General features: G+C 32.8%; 1 protein-coding gene across 1 annotated transcript; it reads left to right on the top strand.

The window, feature by feature from the left end:
• Positions 1–13171: 13171 nt before the first annotated feature.
• On the top strand, positions 13172–15628 carry LOC140055450 (NXPE family member 1-like). The gene is made up of 5 exons (XM_072100789.1): positions 13172–13177; positions 13316–13899; positions 14117–14169; positions 14398–15165; positions 15549–15628. The coding sequence occupies exons 1-5, from the start codon at positions 13172–13174 to the stop codon at positions 15626–15628; spliced, it is 1491 nt and encodes a 496-aa protein (XP_071956890.1).
• Positions 15629–20830: the final 5202 nt, after the last annotated feature.

Below are 20830 nucleotides of genomic sequence, written 5' to 3'. Positions count from 1 at the left end.
TTCTATCTATAGAATCAAACGCCTTGGAAAAGTCTAGAAAAACTATTGCACCTGGCTGATTGTTATTTTCTGTATATGACAATACATCTTCTACTAACCTAATATTCTATCCTCCAAATCTCCCTTTGACATTTTCTGATCATATCCAATTATAGATCCAATTACACTTTGCATTCTATTGGAGAGAACATGAGCCATTACTTTATAATCTACATTCAGTAGTGTTATAGGCCTCCAGTTTCTAGTTTTTCTCTTTGTCCGCCTTTCAACAATAGATTTATAATACCTAGTCTTTGTGAGCCGCCTAATCTTTTGCTAATATAGCAGTGATTCAAAGCGTCACATAACATATCTTTAATATCAACCCAAACATGTCTATAAAATTCAACACTCAAACCATCCGAACCTGGACTTTTGTTGAGTTTCATTTTTTCTATAGCATTTGTAAGTTCTTCTACTGATGATATTAATCCTTCACATTTCACAGAGTTGTCATAAGAAAATGTATTTATTTTAGTGTTTCTACCCTGTGGAATTGTTTTACATGCATACAACTTTTCATAAAAGCTTACTTGTTCTTTTAATATTTCATCTTCATTTGATGTGTATTTTCCATTATTTTTTAATAATTTTGTAACATGTTTCCTTTTTGCGTTATTTTTTTCTAATCCTAGGAAAAATTTATTATTTTTTTCTCCTTTCTCAAACCATTCAATCCTAGATCGAATTTTGGCGCCTTGTGCTTCTATTAGATACATATTTTCCAAGTCCTTTGATTTGCTTTTTAATGTGCTTTCTATCTTTATGTCATATGTCTTGTCTAATGTAAAGTTCTTTGATTTCTTGAATTAATTTCTTTTTTTTTTTCCTTCTTTTTTCTTTATAACAGAATATTTAATAGTATATTCTTTTATTTTTACTTTCAACAATTCTCATACTTGGATAGGGTTGAGGTTATATTCATTTTTTTTTCTTTTTAAATAATGTTTTTAATGGTCGAGGAATATACTTCCTCAGAAAATATACTATTATTTATTTTCCATATTCCAGGCACTTTTCTGTGTTGATTATCAAACAGCTTAAGTGATATCGCTTGATGGTCTGAAAGAATTGATGGCCGAATGTCTGTTGAAATTATATCATCATTCATGTATAGTGCACTTGGAATACTCCAAAAGTCTAACCTTCTGTAAGTATCTATCTAAACAGGTTTTCTTTACGGGTCTTTCTCTGTCACTACATCGTATAATCAAAATCTTACAATTCTGCAAAATCTGTGGACGTTCTTTGTCTCTATTACGTTATGTTCATAATGTTTCTGAGATAATGTTATCTACTGTAACTAGAGGCCACAATTTTAAAATTAAAAAAGTTCATAGTAAATCGAAACACAGACAGAAATTCTTTTCCATATCTGCAGTAAATGATTGGAATAGTTTGCCATATCATATAGTAAATGCATCCTCTATAAATAATTTTAAAACCCATCTTGAAACACACTGGAAAACCCACAACCTAAAGTTTGAGCCATATAACCAAGATGTTCAAAGAGGGACTCACAAACCTTAACAGGTTTATAGTCTAAAGGTCAAGGTAAATCAAGGTAAGGTAAATATTTCATCTAAAACAATTAAAGCTTAATAAATGATTTTGAACGCTACACAAATGATACCATGACCCGTGGCATTTTTTTTTAACGAAAAATAGAAATGTAAACTACTAAAAATAAAATAGATTTAGAATTTAAAAAGTTATCCAACGAAACAAAACAAAGATGTGATTTGACAATAGTTTATTTCACCTTTGTTCACGGACTAGTTATTATGATTTTAAATTAAATAACTCGGAAACTTGACATTGAAGTTAAGTGTAATCCAGTACTGTACGGTACTTATTCAGTATTAAGATAATATATAATATAAAACATATAAATGGACAATGACAAAGTAGAAAGAAAATCAAACAAACATTTGAATAAATTATAAAACCAATAAAAAAAAACGTATTTATTTTCATTGTACATTTAAAAACAATTTATTTACATAATTGGAAAATTATGACAATAAACAAAGGAAAATAGAATAGATATTAGTAAAACTACTGTATTCAGAATAAAAAAATCTATCCAATGATACCAAACAGTACAGTATTTTGATGAAATTGCATTTTGACCTTTATTGGTCACGTGATTTGTTTTATTACGCAATTACTATGTAACTATGCGTTTATTGATATGGGTGTAATGGAATGACATAATCAGTAATACATTCCCTTTCCAATGATACCATGAATGATCAACTTTAGTGTGGAACGTCGGCCATTTTAAAATACAAAATGGCGGCTGGAGGAGTGGTCAAAAAAATGGCACCTAACTTTTTTGGATTCAGCATCTCAAGAATAACAAAGTTAGCTAAAAAAATCTATTTTGGCACAAATATCGAGCTGGAAGACATAATAGCCCGCACTATACTGTTTTTGAACCCGGCCTCATCTGTCGAATAATTGAGCTGACCATCAATTTTATCCGTTCACCAGGCAATACAATTATCACCAACCAACTTAAACAGAGGACCAGTAATATGGAAATTAAATATCAATATTTTGAAAGATGATGTGTATGATTAACGTATATACTCAATGATTTAAGATACACAAAATCAACACAATTTAACTCTAGATTTGCAATGAGAATATCTAAAAGTAAAACTAAACGATTGTAAATATTGTGCAAGAAAGAAAAATAGATGAAATCAAATTAATTAAAGAGGCTAAGGAACTTATCCACTGTACGACGGGAAAATAGAGAAAAAATTAAATCATAAAAGAGTTTACACCTTAAGCAGATGGAGCTAAGATAAGATCGAGAATGGAATGGTTTGAAAAGTGAGAAAATAACAATTATGTTCTTAGGATTAGGAACGGATATAAGGAAATAAGATCCGGTATAAAAAAAATAAAAGATACAAATTTATAAATTCGAATGTGTTACTTGAAATTCTAGAAATTCTAATTTAAAAACCAAATTGGATAGCGGAATTTCACAATATTTAAGTAGGCTACAGTTGATTATCTTAAATGTGACGTTTTTGTCACTGGTCAATTCCATTGTTCCTATTAGGAACCACACTTTAGACCTAATAAATAAGTTTAGATTGTTGTTGTAAAATCTTCATGGTGGACCTATCGGATTTAGTTACCGTACCTTTTGTACTGACTGAGTTTAGTATCTGTTGGTACATTTTGCACATTCATTTCCCTTGTAAATTTGATGTGTCGAGGATATAAGTTCTGTTTTCAATGTTGTGAAGGTCCCTTAGAAGTGTCACTTACTATCGTTACGTCACGGCATGCAGCTTCGGCAAGTAACGATGGTACTATATTTGGTTCCCTATCACACTTTTTTGGATTCGTGACAAGAAGAAAATTGTGTTGCGGTGTATACTCTTGAGTAAATGCCGACTATGTGATCGAACAAAGGGTCTCATCAAATCTTGCAATAACCCTTAAAGTAGATTTTTTTTTCAGGACTTGTAAAATGTCCCCGCGAGAACCATAGTCTTCCAGCTATGAGGCATCTTATTATTGTTTACGTATAGCTTTTTCCGATGAATGTCCGTCACATAGGTTTAGATTTACCAACCCATTATTCAACGTTGGCTTCAAATGTATCTGCAATGCCATCATTTTGTGCATTGTCTATACATTGTTCTACTAAAGTTTCAAAATGTTCTTGTATAATTGTAAAACATTTAGAAACTTCATGCACCTGTGTCCTCCGCTGCCATTGCAAAATCTTTTGTATCGGATCCTCCTTGCATTTACCTCATCTGATCCTCGTGTGGTATTTTTATATATTCGGGCTCTTACATTTGCTTCCAGCCTACGTAACATTGAATGTGCTTGCAATAGTCCTATTATACATTTCCTTTCACTAAAACTTTTACAATAAGTCTATTTTAATAAACGTTAAAACTGTAATTGTCTTACTGATGAAGTTCCTTGACAACTTCTCTAGTTGTGTAACCGCATGGTCTACACAAATCTCCATATTTTTAAGTTTGATATCTAATAACTTTTATGGATGAAACCGTTCAAGCTTTTTCTTAAATGTTGACCAAAAATTGTTTGGTAAAACTTTACATTCTCTGATTTAGTGTGCACGACATATAAATGTTAAATCTGTCCTGTGTTAGAGGATCAACTTTACTTTCAACAATTGCATCATGGGCATTTTTAGTCACAAAACAAAAATACCGAATTTCCTTTTCTTTCCTGATATCTTATCCACTTAATAAAGATACATTTTCCTTCTGAAATCATGTAGCCTTCAAGATTGAATCGGTCATCACCATTGATGTTAGATAGTGACAAGACAGTTGTTGGCCGTCGTCCGCCCACGTATATTCGTCAACATTTTAGCGCATCCACATTTTCTAGAAAGTCATATATAATTTTTAAAGTTTCCAGCAGTTTTTCTTGGCTTCCATACCTTCTTGAATTGTATTTTGCATCTAGCTTTAAGATCTCGAACTGTTTTTAACGAAAAGCAAACAACCAAGGTACTAATTTCCGAAGCTCATAAATTGTTTCAGACACATTATGAGCATCCTCAAAATAGAGAATCGTTTTGCGTCGCTCTTCTTTTTGTCCAAATTTTTCTCTGTGGAGAAAACAAATATTTTTTTTATTACGATAAAAAAGGTGATATCAAAATTTTACCTATATATAAAAAGTCCTAATTTGCCATTTGTGTATCAATGTGCTACAGTAGTAAAAAGAGTAGGTTGATGTTATAGTGTGCCCATTAAACTGTGCTACTCATCATTAAATATTTGGTACCACAGCTAAATACAGATTCTTGAAATGGGTAGCCTAATGCTATGTAGTACGCACATTAGGATGTGCTACCTATTATAAAATATTGAGTGGAACAACTAAATACCGATATAAATGGGCTACCCATTATAATGCTTTAGTATGCACATTAAGCTTGCTACCCAATTAAAAATATTTGGTAGCACAGCTAAAAAGTTAAAAACCAATGTCTATCCATTATTTTAATGGCTAGCCGATAGCTATAGTATGCACATTAGGCTGTGCTGCCCATTATAACATATTGGGTAGCACAACTGAATGCTGATATTAAATGGGCTAACCATTAATGTCATAGTATGCACCTTAAGCTGTGCTATCCTTTATAAAATATTATGTATCACAACAAATATCGATATAAACGTAAAATGGGTAGGCTGATGCATATCGGGTAGCAAAATTAGAACCGATATGATTGCGTAGCTTGTTGGTATAATTCAATTGTATGAAAATATTCTGATAGTATTGTCAAATAGGCCAGTGCTGTTGTCCCAAAGCAACTTTTCCTAATTACTGTGAGTACATTGTTGTTTATCTAATAATTTCGTCAAAGAGTTACACATATTTATTAGATGATTTGGGTTTTTTTCAATATTGGAACAAAATCTGCAGCATCTATTTTCACGTTCCAATCGAGGTCCTTTTGTAGGTCGTGACAAATCACTGGGGAAAATTGTTAACCATATTCATTCAAGTTTCCGCAATGTTATTTAAATAGAGATTCAAGCAGTACGGTACTTAACAAACACATCCTAGAATGAAATCATCTTTATTGCTATCATAAACGTCTTTAGCAACTTGCTTAATTCGAATTCGGTGTCTTTGAACATTCAACTTTTCTTCAGTTTTTAATATTTGTTTAGTTACAAACTCACCTTTTGAATTTACTGGAAAAAAAATAGTCTGAAAAATAAAAAAAGATAGTAAAATTGTCCGTCAGACAATGGATTTAAATTTAACCGTTTATTTGGTTTTGTTACGGTCTGAATTCATTTATCATATGTTTTAGGGACAATGATAATCAATCCATCAATCAAAATCAACATTTATTTCCAAAATGGTGGCGTCGCCAAAAAAGCAAAGCTTGTGTTAGGGACGCCCAAACAAAACAATCAAAAGCAAACAAAACATATAAATAAGACACAGAAATGAAAATAACAATAAAACGTAAAGTGGTATATTTCAATCGTTTAACCTTGACAAAATACCAATCATATTTGATGGCGTCTGAAGAATTTATTAGACTGTAGGACAATTAGCTTTACTATTTAGAGTTTACATAAGTTTACACTTTACTAATGTTGTCATCATCATTATTATTATCTTTATTAGTGATTTATTAGAGCTAATTTAAAAAATTGCCTTAGGTGCCAATTGAATCCAACTAAAATATCAAGGAAATTGTTCCTTGCTTAAATAGACTGTTATAACGTGTTTAACTTATGGAATAATACGCCAAGGATCATAAATACATTTGTTTGTCAATAGCATTTGCCTTTAAAACATATGTCTAATCCCAGCATATTCTTAAAGGATTATATCGGGGTTTTTTTATTAAGAGCAAAAGCCAACATCGGTAGTCATAAGACAAAACACTGTACTTAATTCAGAGGAAAGAACAATTGTTGTGGTTAGCAAATTGAATTAAAGAATACTACAAACTTAAAAACAGCATAATATCGTTGAAAGTCTTCACTTGCATACACAGCTCGATAGGGTAAGTAAGACCTTCAAGTACATCACAGGCTCCAATGTAATTTACATAGTGCTATAGAATGTTTAGAAATAATATGATATACTGATCGAGTGTGGGTTGGGCTGTGAAGATTGGAGGGCCATCGATTTGTGCATATGAATCTCGATTTATTTAATATCTGTTTGTAGAGATGAATGCACTTAGGCCTTTTTTTTTATATAGATTAATCAAAACCAGCGATATTCTACAGATTCATATCTTATAGTTTGATATATTTATTGATTGTAACTATCTAAGTGTAATGTTAACCGGTAATCAGGTTAACCGGTAATCAGGTTATGTAATGTCCATTTGACTAATTCCAAAAAAAATAAAACATAAAATATTTCGAAAAAAGATTGGTCATTTTTAAGTATCATAAAAGTTATTAACTATTACCAAAAATTTGTCGGAAAAAAATCATTTAACTGAAATACAGACGTTTTATTGTTTAAAAAATAACTTTGACTTCCAGTCAGAGTTTTCGATCAAAACATATCTCATAATGAAACGCGCTTGTTTCGCTACTCTGTATGCATATTTCTTAAAACTTCCTCACAATCTGTATGAAAATACCTTCTCGACTGTGACGAGTTGTAAATCATTCTAATTAGCATATGCATAATGCATACTCGTGGTTTGAAATCTTTGTTCACTTTCGCTCGCGACGATTTTCCAGACGAAATGTTATCAAACTAATTTACCTGTTAATTACGTAAACTTGTTGTTTTTGGCTCGAATTTTCAACTTAAAGTGAATAACTTTAATATTACTTTGATATGGCCAATTTAAATTTAGAATATTTTGACCTTCATTTTTTTTTGTTTCAAGGGACAATACATCTTTAACCGGTAATCAGGTTAACCGGTAATCAGGTTATGTAATGTTAACCGGTAATCAGGTTGTTTTGGGTTCAGTAACGTAATGTTTTGTATGAGCAAGCTGCACCGTTTAGCATTTGTTAACAAGATAATAATAAGAGGACTAAATACAAAAAAATTGCTTGATTGTAATTATCTGGTATAAATAGTATTATTTATAACGTAAATAACATAAATACATCTAAAAAGGTGCGAAAAGTGCGATATAATTAGCTACATCGGAAGTGTAGTTAGTAGAGCCGCGTGCATCGTCGTAACGTCTTGTTCGCTTCACTGGTGGAAGTGTGGTCTTCTGTTTTTTTATAAGTGGCTTGTGTTTGAGCAGCTGTGCAGCGAGATTCCTCCATTACTTAGCCTCCTACGATCATGTGCCAAACTTTTTCCTCAGTTGTTTTAGGCCTATGCATAGTCTTTGCTGTTGTCGCATTCATCTATTTTTTGCCTTTCTCGATAGTTTTATTTCTTAAAGTGACCGGACCTCCAGTGTAAATGGTGCTATCTTATAGCATGTCAGATTACTTGTTTGTTCTCCTCTTCATCCATCCACAATGTTATTCTCACTATGACTCAAAACTCATGGTAGCCCCTGGTATAATGTTTGTGTACAGACGGATAGATTTGTCTTTATAACTCATTGTAATCCTCATAAAACCGAGTTAGTTAAACTGGTCAACTATCTCACATTTTGGTAATTTACTAATGATTAAAATTTGTTATCTGGTCCGTTTTTAGATCAGCATTTTGTTATTTGACATTAAGAAATAACCCTGCTTTCTCACTCTCAATAAGCGGAGTTGGCCTATTAATTTAATTAATTTAAATAATTGTTCGCGGAATGGCCAGAATATGTTCCATTCGTTAAAAGCATGTGTGTTCTATTAAACGAGCCGAGAAAGTCACTATTTTTACTCAGTATTCTTCTACACTCGTATATGATTCATTTTTTTAGAGGATCGAAGAGCAGAAAGCATCCGACAGGTTGACAATTCCAAGATGACTGCTCGTACCAGTAAACGACAAAGAATCTACATGGTGATTTTATCTTTATTGGTTGTGTATCTTGCTTATAGAAATGTATGATTTTTTTTTCATTCAAACAATATTGTATTTATTTATTCTTTTAATGAGTTTGACTCAAGACAACCATGGCCGACATGCACATACGAGAACGATTATGCCTACAAGTTTTACAAAAGAAAGAAATAAGTATAGGCCTAGGCCTAGTGATATTTATAAAAACAAGGCCATATAGATGGCTGCAGTCGCGTGCTCCTTAGTGTTTACCGACCGACCGACCAACCTACCAACTGACCGAAATTACTGAACATGTTTAAAAATGTTGAAATGTTTAAAAACATTTATATATTTTTAATTTACACGTGCGTAGCCTGTCACTTTTGACGTGCTCGTATAAGGTAATTTCGAGTTGAAAAGTAAGACAAGAAAACAGAAATCGGGAAAAAAGAGTGTGAGATAACATTTAACGCGCAGTGCGTGCGCAAAAATCTGCGCACTTATGGCAATTTTGTAAACGCCTAAAAAATTGCCTGAAACGTACTCTTATTTCATCGAAAATAAATTTTGAAAATTTTAAGCGCGCGTACGCATGCGTTACATGCGCTACGCACGTAATTGTATTGCCATATGATGATTTATGCTCTGAAATTTATGAGTACCAAATTTTATTTAATTGTGATTCATGGTTGTGAAGATATGATTACAAACGTGATTTCGTTAAATCGTGCGTAGACCGCGTAATTTTTTATTGCGCACCGTGAAATGATAACCACATCGATTCCTGGCCATAAAGAATATACTGTGAAAAATTGACTTAGCTAGATTAAACTGATATCAAGATAAGGTCAGAAAGCGATAAAACGCATAGTGATACCGGACCGACAGACAGACCGACAGACCGACCGACATAGTGAACTATAGAGTCGCGTCCACGCGACTAAAAATATGCATTATTTAATACAAAATATAATTTATTTGAAAACATTATAATAATAATAATAATAATAATATTCTGGAACAGAGTTTTTGTAGACAAATTATGGAAACGTGATGGATGAATTTGCTTGTTATTTAGAATATTTTAAAGACTCGCGTAAATTCTGTTTATGTGTCTCACTGCTGTTCACCGACCCTAATAATATTTGCATTGTTAAATAATAATGCTGGCAATGATGACACCCTGGTTAGTAAGTTTGTATTCCATTTTAAGTTATTAGCATGTTATTTACATTTCAGACGCAACATTGTTCTTTACTTACGGAACAAGTATCTTCAACTTTGATTCCAACTGTTAAAATGAATACTCAGGTATGGCTATGTAAAATTATGTTACCTATTTTTACGATTTACTTTACCTTAATAAAAATAAATAATTAGATCTGCAGATTGTTCTCGTATTACTTTTAAGGTGACTTTTTGAATATTGTATTTAATTACAAAGCATTCTCTTAGTAAGTTTAAAAGCCGGCTATCTAGGCGAAAACCCTTGTCTACACTATCTGTGTCACATCACTGCCACATTTAGACACACCACACTTTTTTTTGTCAAACTAGTTTGATAGTGTAGATAATAATAAATAAAATAAAGAACCCGAATTATACGGGCTACATTGAAAAGGTGACCTTTTTATACTAATTCGTTTTTGTTAATTGTCATTCATAGAATTTACAGCAACAGTGAGTTAATTAAATTCGATAATCGATTGTTTCATCTAGACTTTTTACTCGATGATAATATAAAGTTGGTTCATACTTTCGGTACTGATTTTAACCAACTAATGTAACCCTGTTTATAAATAAAGTTGAGTTAGATAATTAGTTATTGCAAATTAAAACAAATTTAGGTTCAACAATTTGTCCCGAATAGGGTTGTTTTTTTTTTTTGTGGTATACACTGTCCAATAGAAGAGCGGATATGCAAAATAGCTTATTTCCACTTTTAGTAATTCTAAGAAAAAAGCAAAAAAATTATTAGCAAGCTTAAACACTTTTAATATTATCAAATTTAGTATAAAATGGTAGAAGATGTATGGTAGCCAATGTTAAAAATAACATGATAATTCAAAATTTGTCATCATAAATTTTGAAATATGGTGTTAATTTTTTTAATAAACGGATTATAAGTCCAAAAAAGCACTGTATCTAAGCAGTAAACTAGAATTTGCATCATGTAAAACAGTTTTAATTTGTATATCCTTTGATTAAAACACTAATAACAGACATGATATAAGTTAAAAAGTGTTTTGCCTTTATCACCAGTCATCTTCATAAAGGTCAACTGTGGCCTCATTTTCTTCATCACTACAACTTCTCATTTCATTGTCAGGCCATGTCAGGACAAATAGGATAAAACTGTTTGCACCGCTTTAACTTCCATCTCGGAGGGTTTTCATTACATCCTCCTTGTTTTGCTATCTTTACACAGTCAGTATCATTCATTTCTGTAGGTGGATTGAATCTCATCCATGCTTAACCCGTTTAAGCACCATGTGCTCACATCCAGCAAAAGCGTAATTGTTCATGATCTTTAACTTTGCTTGAGGCGGTGACATTGTTAGCTAATTAACCTCAGTTATTTTGAACGTCGGTCTTTGTTTTTAGTTTTGTCACTAATCTCCTTGAAATTGTAAACCTTCCAATCTTGATAGACCATTACATTGCCGAACTTGAATTTTAGTCGTCGGGGAGGAGAATTGTTTCTTTACTTCGCAGGTCAATTTCAATTCGGCCAAATGCTCTCGCCAAATGCTCTTCCGGCATGTGGGAGTGACATCGGACAGAAAAAATGTGTTTTATTGTTAGTGAATTTGGCCGATATCATTATTAAGCAGCAGTGCTTTCAAAACCGCATATTATTTATTTTGACCAACGCAAAAATCGCTAAAGCAAACTCTTGTTTTAGGCCTACATCTTTCCGAAAGATCATTGCATTTGGGATTTCTTTGTGGTTAGCATGCAAAAGGAATCACTCATTTGGCACCAATACACAATATTGAAAGTCTTACTGCAAACTTGGGTTGTTACCTAAATGAAAAGTGAAAAATGAAAAATAAAAGTTTCATTTCAAAATTTTATAATTTACACGTTGTCATTGCACAACAATATTTTGTTCTGTAGAGTTTATAATTAGAAACAAAACATTTCAATTAAAGGAAATTCCATTGGTTTTTATAGATACTATTATTTGAAAAATCAAAATAGAGAGCACTGTTCATTGACAGAATTAGCTTTTTTGCATAACAAAGAAAAAGGATAGAAGCCTTTTTGCCGAATAACTCAAATTTTCATACGCCAATTCCTGTGGGAAAGAAGATTTTTTGCACCACAAAAAAAAAAACTAAGCCTTTTGCATATCAGCTCTTATTCTAAATTGCTGATATTCGGTTAACAAGCTCGAGTATAAAATCATGATGTTGAACATAACTTTTTAGTAGGTAGAAAATACTTTATTCAAACTAGTTGATCGATGATGAATGGAACATTAAAATTTTTCTTCCAAGTTTGATTACTTTTCAAAATAGATCAAAAATCAAAAATGTTAAATAGATTCTGTAAGTATGTGTTGGGAGTAAAATAGAAATGCACCAGACATAGCTGACACTGCAGAAATGGGAAGGGTTTCTTTTGCCGTCACATGTTTAATTAATGTTTATCGTTATTGGTTAAGCTTAATTAAAATAGATCATATTTGTTATGCTTATGAATGTTATTTACCGTATATCAATTAAGAAGAGCTGAACGAAATTAATTATGTTGGGTTTGGGTATGTAGTGTTTAAAGACTAAATTATTTTAAATCATTTATTATTATAGATAGATATAGACGTATTTTAACAAAAATTTGAATTGGTGTACTAGATTTGGAAATAGAGAAAGGCAGATGGAATAATGTGAGCAAAAACAAATGGAATATGCATCTTATGTCCATATCAATGTATAGAAGATGAATACATTTTACTTTATTATGTCTACGTTATAATGACATTAGAAAAAACTTAATTTCATCTATATTTTATACAACTCCGTCAGTTTTATGTCCCTAAAAAATTGTAATGTTTTATATAATTTATCGAAATATTTTTATTTGGCATACAAGAAGGTGTGATATACTTTCTGTTCTCTAAATGTTATTTTTTGTTTGTGTAAAGGGACCAAGGCCATAAATTACGAATAAATGTCAACGAAACATGATCAACATCTTTAAAATTGTTTTTCAACGGTTTGTGTTTATAATTACAAAAAATAATAATTGTTTTTTATATCGTCACATACTGTATTATTTCAATCAACTGTGACAAAAATGTTTCACATAAAAACAAATAAATTTCTTTACGAAGTGAAAAATATGATTATTATATTAAATGAAAATCCACCATCACTTTCAACGCCGCCGTTACCACAATCACCACTGTCATTGCCGCCGACGCCGCCATCGCCATCACCACCACAACCACCATCATCATTTTCTGCCTACACCACCACTATTAACATCACCAACACCAACGCCGCCAATGCCACCACCACAACCACAATCGCCTCCGTCATCACCATCACCACCACCACTATCGCCACCGTCACCGTTACTACCACCACGACCGCCACTACAATCACCGCCATCATCCATCACCACCAACACCAAATCCCCCAACGCAACTAAATCAATCACCATGTCTGTATTTATTTGCTCCATGTGACAGGTATTTCGGTACATTTGAAAATTGCCAGTTTGTTACGCCGAAATCTATTCGAGAACAATCTAGTAATTATAATTATCTATTCATTATTAATAATCATTGTATTTCATTTTATAGAATTACACAAGAATTACAAATTCGACAAACACAAGGTATTATTTTAAGCATTATGGACAATCTGTTAATGTCGGTAGCTACTTTAGTGTGATAATTGAAGCTAGAGATACCTACAACACTCATTCCCGAAGAGGAGGAGATTTTTGGTATGCAACTATAAGAAATAAGGTTGTAAATGTAGCAGGCAAGATAACTGATTTTGATAACGGTACTTATGAGGCTAAGTTTTTTGCTACACAGTCAGGTGAATATGATGTTGAAATTGTATTGGTACATCCGTCTGAAACAACTGATTTTATTGAAAAAACGCTTTGGTCGATGGAAGATAGAGCGTCTTGGGATGGGAAGTTCACCTCCAACGTCACCTATGAGATTACTAAATGTGCATTAGGTGTACAGTTTAACTACAGTAATAAATGCATGTATAGTTTTGCTTTGGCGATGGGGAAAACCGTGTTTCTATGTGATAAACCAAAACAAACAATACTTTCCTGTGACTCACTGACGTCACTTAAGTCGAAGATTCCTCTCATCGAAAGAATTTTTTCCCAACTATTAGCTGCACATGCGGCTCTGTTTCACAAGTAGGTGCATACTTAAATCTATTTTAATTGATTAATTAAATGCCATAGGTCTGAAAACCCGGAATACTGATACGTACTAGGATCACTTGAACGAAAAAAATGCTTGCTTATAAACAAAATATAAACCATTAGTACTTTGATCAATTAATTATATTTAAGATCGAAACCGTATATAATTTTACATAAAATTAATGAAGAATACAATTTTTTTTTTTAGGTCTGTGACTTACGTAAGGATTTTGAATGGTCCGCTTAAAATAAACATTACAGGTAATGCATCTATTCGTTTTCTCTATTATTAGGGTTACCTTGCAGAATATAGATTAGCCAAACTTGTCTATTTGAGTTTCAAACCCATATGAACCACTAAAACCAATAAAGATTATGACCATTAGAATAAGGTTGATGATGTTTGTTTTGATGAATGAATCTAAAACCAGCATATCATTATAATAAGCCTAAATAATACGCTTAAAAACAAAATATGTTATTACACAGAAACTAATGAAGCCACGATATATAAGCTGCTTACAGGCCTACCAAAATGCAAAGCAGACTTACCAGTTACACTTAGTGATGGTTTCTGGGTGAAAGATACCTGGACGTCACTAAGATGTAAGTCGAAGCAGTGGACAACGGCGGAAATAAAGCAGTGTGTGAAAGGAAAACAACTCTACTTCTTTGGGGATTCCACGACTAGGCAATGGACCGTAGGTTTGCTAGATCTTCTAGGCCTCCGAAAAACGAACATGACAAAAAGACCTAACGCTAAGTTAACGTATCATTCGAGTGATGTACTCAATCTAACATTTCATTTTCATCCATATTCAATAGGACACAGTCCTTGTCCTTACCGCATTGGTAGATGGGAATATGAGATCATGGATAACTTAGACTCTAGCACATGTAATTACATTATTGTTGTCAGTCCATGGGCCCATTATACACAGTGGGTAAAAGATAGTTTCATTGACAGACTTTATCTCTTGCGTCAAACAATATTGAGATTACGGAAGCGTTGTCCTAATACAGTCTTTGTCGCTAAAACTCCAAAACCTCGAAATCACGACACAGGCACATCTCTTCTATATACTGGTGATAGATTAATTTACGATGTACATAGTTTTTATCTCGATATATTTAAAGATATTGGTATTCATATTATTGACGTATGGGATATGAATTTGGCGTACCCATGTGCAAATAGAATTCACATGCCGATGAAAGTTATTTATCAAGAGCTACATTTATTTCTTTCCCATGTTTGTAATATATAATAGTATTTTGTGTGTGCTTATGTAAGATTCAACATTGTCACTTGCACATTAAAATAATAATAAATAACCATATAGATTATATTAAGCTTTCCTATATCTATGTGAACAACAAACATATACATAATTGAATAATAAAAATCAAGAAGCTATTTTATAGCTTATCTATCTTTTCAATAATCTATTAGTTGGGAATAATTCTCATCTCAACTGTAAAGTATTTATAATCAATCAAAATTGGCCAAAACAAATCTTAAATATTCAAAACCAACATCCAGAAAACGAACAACTTATTTCCTACGATTAAATAATGGGAGAATATTATGCTAAAATGAAATATCTAAGAATTAATTGATACAATTTACTGACTGATAGATATTCAGGCAGACAGAAGTCGACAGTCACAGATGAGAAAAACATTGACAGCGTATAAGCTTATTGACAAATCCTATTGAAGATGCCATGACTTAGTCTTAATATGTTAGTAGTGTGTCGTGGCACTGTCGCAAGTCATACATTATCTATATTATAAATTTACGTAAGGGTAAAATTCTGTAAATCGCGTGTTATTTCTAAAATGTTTACTCGATGGTATATAAAGTTGGGTACAATCTGGGTACTGATTTTAACCACTTGATGTAACCCTGTTTACTAATTAAATTTAGTTAGATAATTAGTTATTGACAATTAAAACGAATTTAGGTTCAATCAACGATTTGCCCCAAATAGGGATGTTTTCCGATCGTGGTATACACTGTCTAATGGAGGTGCTCATGAAAAAATACCTGCACACAATAATACGAGGATACTTCGCATTTTCCTATCTCCTCCTACGATAATTGTTGTTAATAGCTGAAAAACGGTTGAACAGCTCGAGTACAGTATCATAATGTTGAAGACAGGCCGATTTTCTTTAAAAAATACTATTTTGATAGATTTAATATACCTTTATGCAAATGTATTGATTTGCGATGAATGGAACATTCCAATCTCCCAGTTTTTAGGTAAATTTATGAGCCCTTGGTTTAACGCAAGTCGATAAATTTATGGGCCTTGGAGAATAAAACTTATATATAGTATTGCAATACTTTTACAATATTGTAAATACCGTATGTATTAACCATTTTTGGTCACCATTTGAATAGAAATTGTCTTACTGTGAATGTGGCTACTGTTAGATATATAAACAAAATATACAAAGAACATTTTTATTACTGTGACTGTGGGTAGATTACTGACAGTTGCTTCTCAACGTTTGTATTAATTAATAATTATAAAAAAATATAAACGTCGTAGTGGTGTCGTTACATGGACTTTACTATTTCAATCGACTATAACGGGGACAGTTTTAAAAAAGTATTACAAATCGTAAATGTTTTACTGTGTTTAGTGGTATATTATTAATAGGCCTATACAACATTTAAAACAATATTTCGTTACTAAGTGGATAGAGAATATATTTTAAAATTGTTCTTTTCATCCTCTTCCCCATCCCTCAACTCTAATGTTATATACAAAACACAAATTGGGTTTGTTTAAATGAGTCATTTTTTAGACAAGGCCTAATTCCCAGGGTGCTAATTTTACATAAATCATCGTGTCTATTTATTCGTTTCTGTAAACGACAATGTACTATAGTCCTGCGGTACGTACATTTGAAATCGGGCAGTTTTTTTACGCTGAAATTACTGTGTATTCGAGAACCATCTGTGGACACGACCTAGATGGTACGCGAGCGAAGCGAGCGTACCATCTAGTATCATAAAGTTATCGTAACAAGATCGTATCTCCATCGTGCGACCGTCGTAACAGAAACACGACAACGTAGTTTTCAGTACGAATGATGATTTTTGTAAATTCATAACTCATGCTCATTCGTAGAAACATTTGTAAATGATGGGAAAAGGGCATTAAAAGTTTTAAATAACTTCCCACCTGTTATAAAAATGAAACAAAGTTATAGTTTCTGCCCCAAAATAAAATATGTATTGTACTTGATTACTTTCGACCATAGGTCATCATCAGGTACTGATAGAATATTAGTAAAAGACGAATACATATAGAAAAGGAGTACACTAGAAAACAAAGGAGTCTGTTATGGGGGATTTATGGGCTATATGAGCGTAACATCAATGAACAAGCAAATAACAAATTGGCAAAAGCATTGACAAACAAAAGGTATTACATAATAATAACTCATGTCAATCAAATAGACAAGATAGTACCAGGGAGTTGTAAAAACTCCCTGATAGTACTATACTCAAGTCCATTGGGTTTGAGAGTTCCAAGTTGAAAAATTATACGTTCTTCTATTCTAGTCGTCTATGGTCAGGATCGGATGAGTTGCATTGTTTTATGCCAGTAACCCGTATATCATTAATATTATGGTTATTATGAAAATGTTCTGCCACAGGAAGACCGGTTGTATTAAGATGAATGGAACGTAAATGTTTTACAAATCTATCCCCCAGTCTTCTTTTGGTTTCTCCAACATAGATTACATTACATTTCGTACAAACAATAGCATATATATCACAGTAGTAGAAACGCAATTAAAATTATCTTGAATATCAAAATTCGTACGTGGTCCTATGATACTACTAGTAGGCCTACATAATATATGTTTACACGTCTTACATCTATTTCTGTTACACATAATCCCCTTTCTCACACAGAGCTGTGTGCCAGGAATGTTGCGGGAATATACCATTACTATGCCGGTATGGTTTTCTGTGAGAATGGGTCGTCTTGGCATCATACCGACATGACCTGCATTAGACCTAGTAATTTACTATAGAGATATTCCCCACAATGCGAGACGGGCATTCTGTGAGAACGTAACGCCGTTATATTTAATTCCCCGTGAGGGCTTTGACACATTGCGTGGTCAAGTGTATCACTTTGGCGCCAATTCAATTCAATTTACGATAATAATAATGTCGAACTGGAAGGGTAATGAGAAGAGAGCTGCTTAAAATAAAGAGACAAGAAGAAATTTGTAGACAAATGGATGGAACAATAAGGTCGGGAGCTGTTTACGTTATATTGTTTGCAAACTGGCTGTGGTTGGCGTAAAACAGACAAAAAAAACAAGTCGTAAGCAGGCTGAAAACGTTAAAGGCCAGGTACCATGTCATAGACCAAAACAACAGATAATAATCTGTAACTTAAAGATATATTGTCCCTTTGACTAATTCCAAAAAAATAAAAAATAATAGATTTCGAAAAAAGGTGGGTCATTTTGAAGTATCATAATAGTTATTAACTATCACCAAAAAATTTTCGGAAAAAAAAAATTAACTGAAATACAGACGTTTTTTTGTTAAAACATATCCCATAATGAAACGCGCTTGTTTGGCTACTCTGTATGCATAATCATAAAACTTCCTCATGATCTGTGTGAAAATACCTTCTTAACCGTGACGAGTTGTAAACAATCCTAATTTAGCAAATGCATAATGCGTACTCATGGTTTGAAATCTTTGTTTACTTTCGCTCGTAACGATTTTCCAGATGACATTTAATCAAACTAATTTACCTGTTAATTACGTAAACTTGTTGTTTTTGGCTCAAATTTTCGACTTAAAGTGAATAACTTTAATATTACTTTGATATGGCCACTTTAAATTTAGAATATTTTGACCTTCATTTTTTTGTGTTTAAAAGGACAATACATCTTTAAAATTTTTTACATTTTTATTGGCGGAATAATTAGGCCAAAAAAAAAAATAGTTTGTTTGCTGTCATCCGCCGCCCCTAATTTCGCCAAAAATTTGGGGCGGAAATAAGAAAAAGTTTTTTTTTACGTTGAGGGCGCTTTAAAAAAAGTTTTTTTTATGATTTTTTTTGGCCGAAAAGGTGTAAAAATTGAGTGTGCGAGGATGAAACAATAAAAATAATAACGTAGCGTATATTTCGGTGTATAATCGCACTTTTGACACGCAAATTTAACCTCTAAATTAAGGGTGCGTCTTATACACCGAACATAAATGCCTCAACACACAGATCGCCACCTCGTTGGCTAGGCCTGGGCTTTTTAAGGTAAGGCCTAGGCCTATTAGTATTACTAAAGTCTAAAGAGTAGGCCTAGCCTAGCTACAGTATACTAGCGTAACAGCAACCTGCTAGTTTTCAAGGCATTTTAGCGTGATTTTGTACTAAATATGATGAAAAGATTTGTTCATTATGGAGCTGTTTTAGGCGCTCCGATAAAATTTCATTTGAAAACGACGTTTACGATTGGAATAGTATTATAGTTATACGCACGACCGTCGTACCCCCAGCGCGAGCGAGCCCTTCTTGGCAACCACATTGTGTACACAGTAGCAGTCGAGCAGCAAAGTGCTCATTTAACCGTTAAAACGCTGTTTTTTAACTGCGCAGGTCACTGAGCATCGCCAAGTTATAGTGACTTCCGGTTCGCTTTTCACTTCGCGGCAAGCATTTTGCATGGGAATACCCTTACAAATCTGCTGCAATTTCCACTATCCGGGTTAAATTATATCTTTCTATATTTGGAAATTGTTACTCCTAATATGGAAGATTATTCCCGCCACAAAATTTTGGTATAAATAGCCCAGGAAAGGACGACAGAGCTTATTGAAGAAAAAGGTGCAGATGGAGGTGTTCGTTGAGGTAGGCTACATGATTTATTTGTTTGGTTTCGTAGGGAATCCGGCACTTTTCTCATCAGCACGGAACCTTTATAAAAACTTAGTGGTTGGTTATTAGGTTATTAATCTATCTTTTCTGAAAGTTTAAGCTTGGTTCAGCTTGTGGGACGGATTCAATATCCGTTCAAAGCTGGGGATATATTCTAAGCAGACTCCATCTTGGATTCGTATGTTTAGTACAGGCCGTGTGGTTGAGTAATTTCAATCCTTCAAAATCACTATGTGCAATCCGTTTTTAAACCAGTTAATATACCAAAATATGTTATTAGTAGCTTTTTTATTTTAGATTTGGTGCTAGTTTGGTAAATATTGCAATATAATTGTAGATTATTTGGTTGTAAAAAAATGTACCCAACTTGTAGTATTATCTAGGCCTAGGCTAGGCCTAGCCCATTTGACGGAAACCCAGTGCTATTTGTAGGCGGATAGAGAGGGCCGCAGGCTAGTTTTTAGTGGCATATCGCCGACTTATTATAATCAATGTGAAGCCATATTATTATTATGTTTAAAATGTTGAATCTATATCCACTGGATTATGGATATATATCGTCGGACATTTAAAGAAAGGCCTAGGCCTAGACCTTTTTATTTAATTAATTTAGGACTATATTACGGGAAATTCTTTGCCAAAGAAAAGAAAATACGTTGTGGCTGTTGGAGGTTTGTAAATATATGACAATAATGTAGCCTAGGCTAGGAAGGACTGTGGTAGGATGAGGTAATTTGGATGGTCGTACATATGATATTTATATATACAGTATTGTGTATAGTAGTGATCATGGCGACAAAATTTAGGATGACTAAAGTTGACATTAAAATTATTTAACTATGAATAGCTCATTATTGGTGTTTTTTTTTTCTTTCAGGTTTCTAAGAATAAACTATCCGACTTGTGATTCATCTTGTGCTGCAAAAACAATCCTATTTTGATATTTGTAAATTGATGTACGTAACAGACGTCTTTAAAAATAAAAAAAAAATAAA

The sequence above is a fragment of the Antedon mediterranea genome, chromosome 7 (genome assembly GCF_964355755.1).
Source record: "Antedon mediterranea chromosome 7, ecAntMedi1.1, whole genome shotgun sequence".
In the NCBI taxonomy this organism is placed as follows: domain Eukaryota; kingdom Metazoa; phylum Echinodermata; class Crinoidea; order Comatulida; family Antedonidae; genus Antedon; species Antedon mediterranea.
This window is presented reverse-complemented; position numbering and strand designations above follow the sequence as displayed.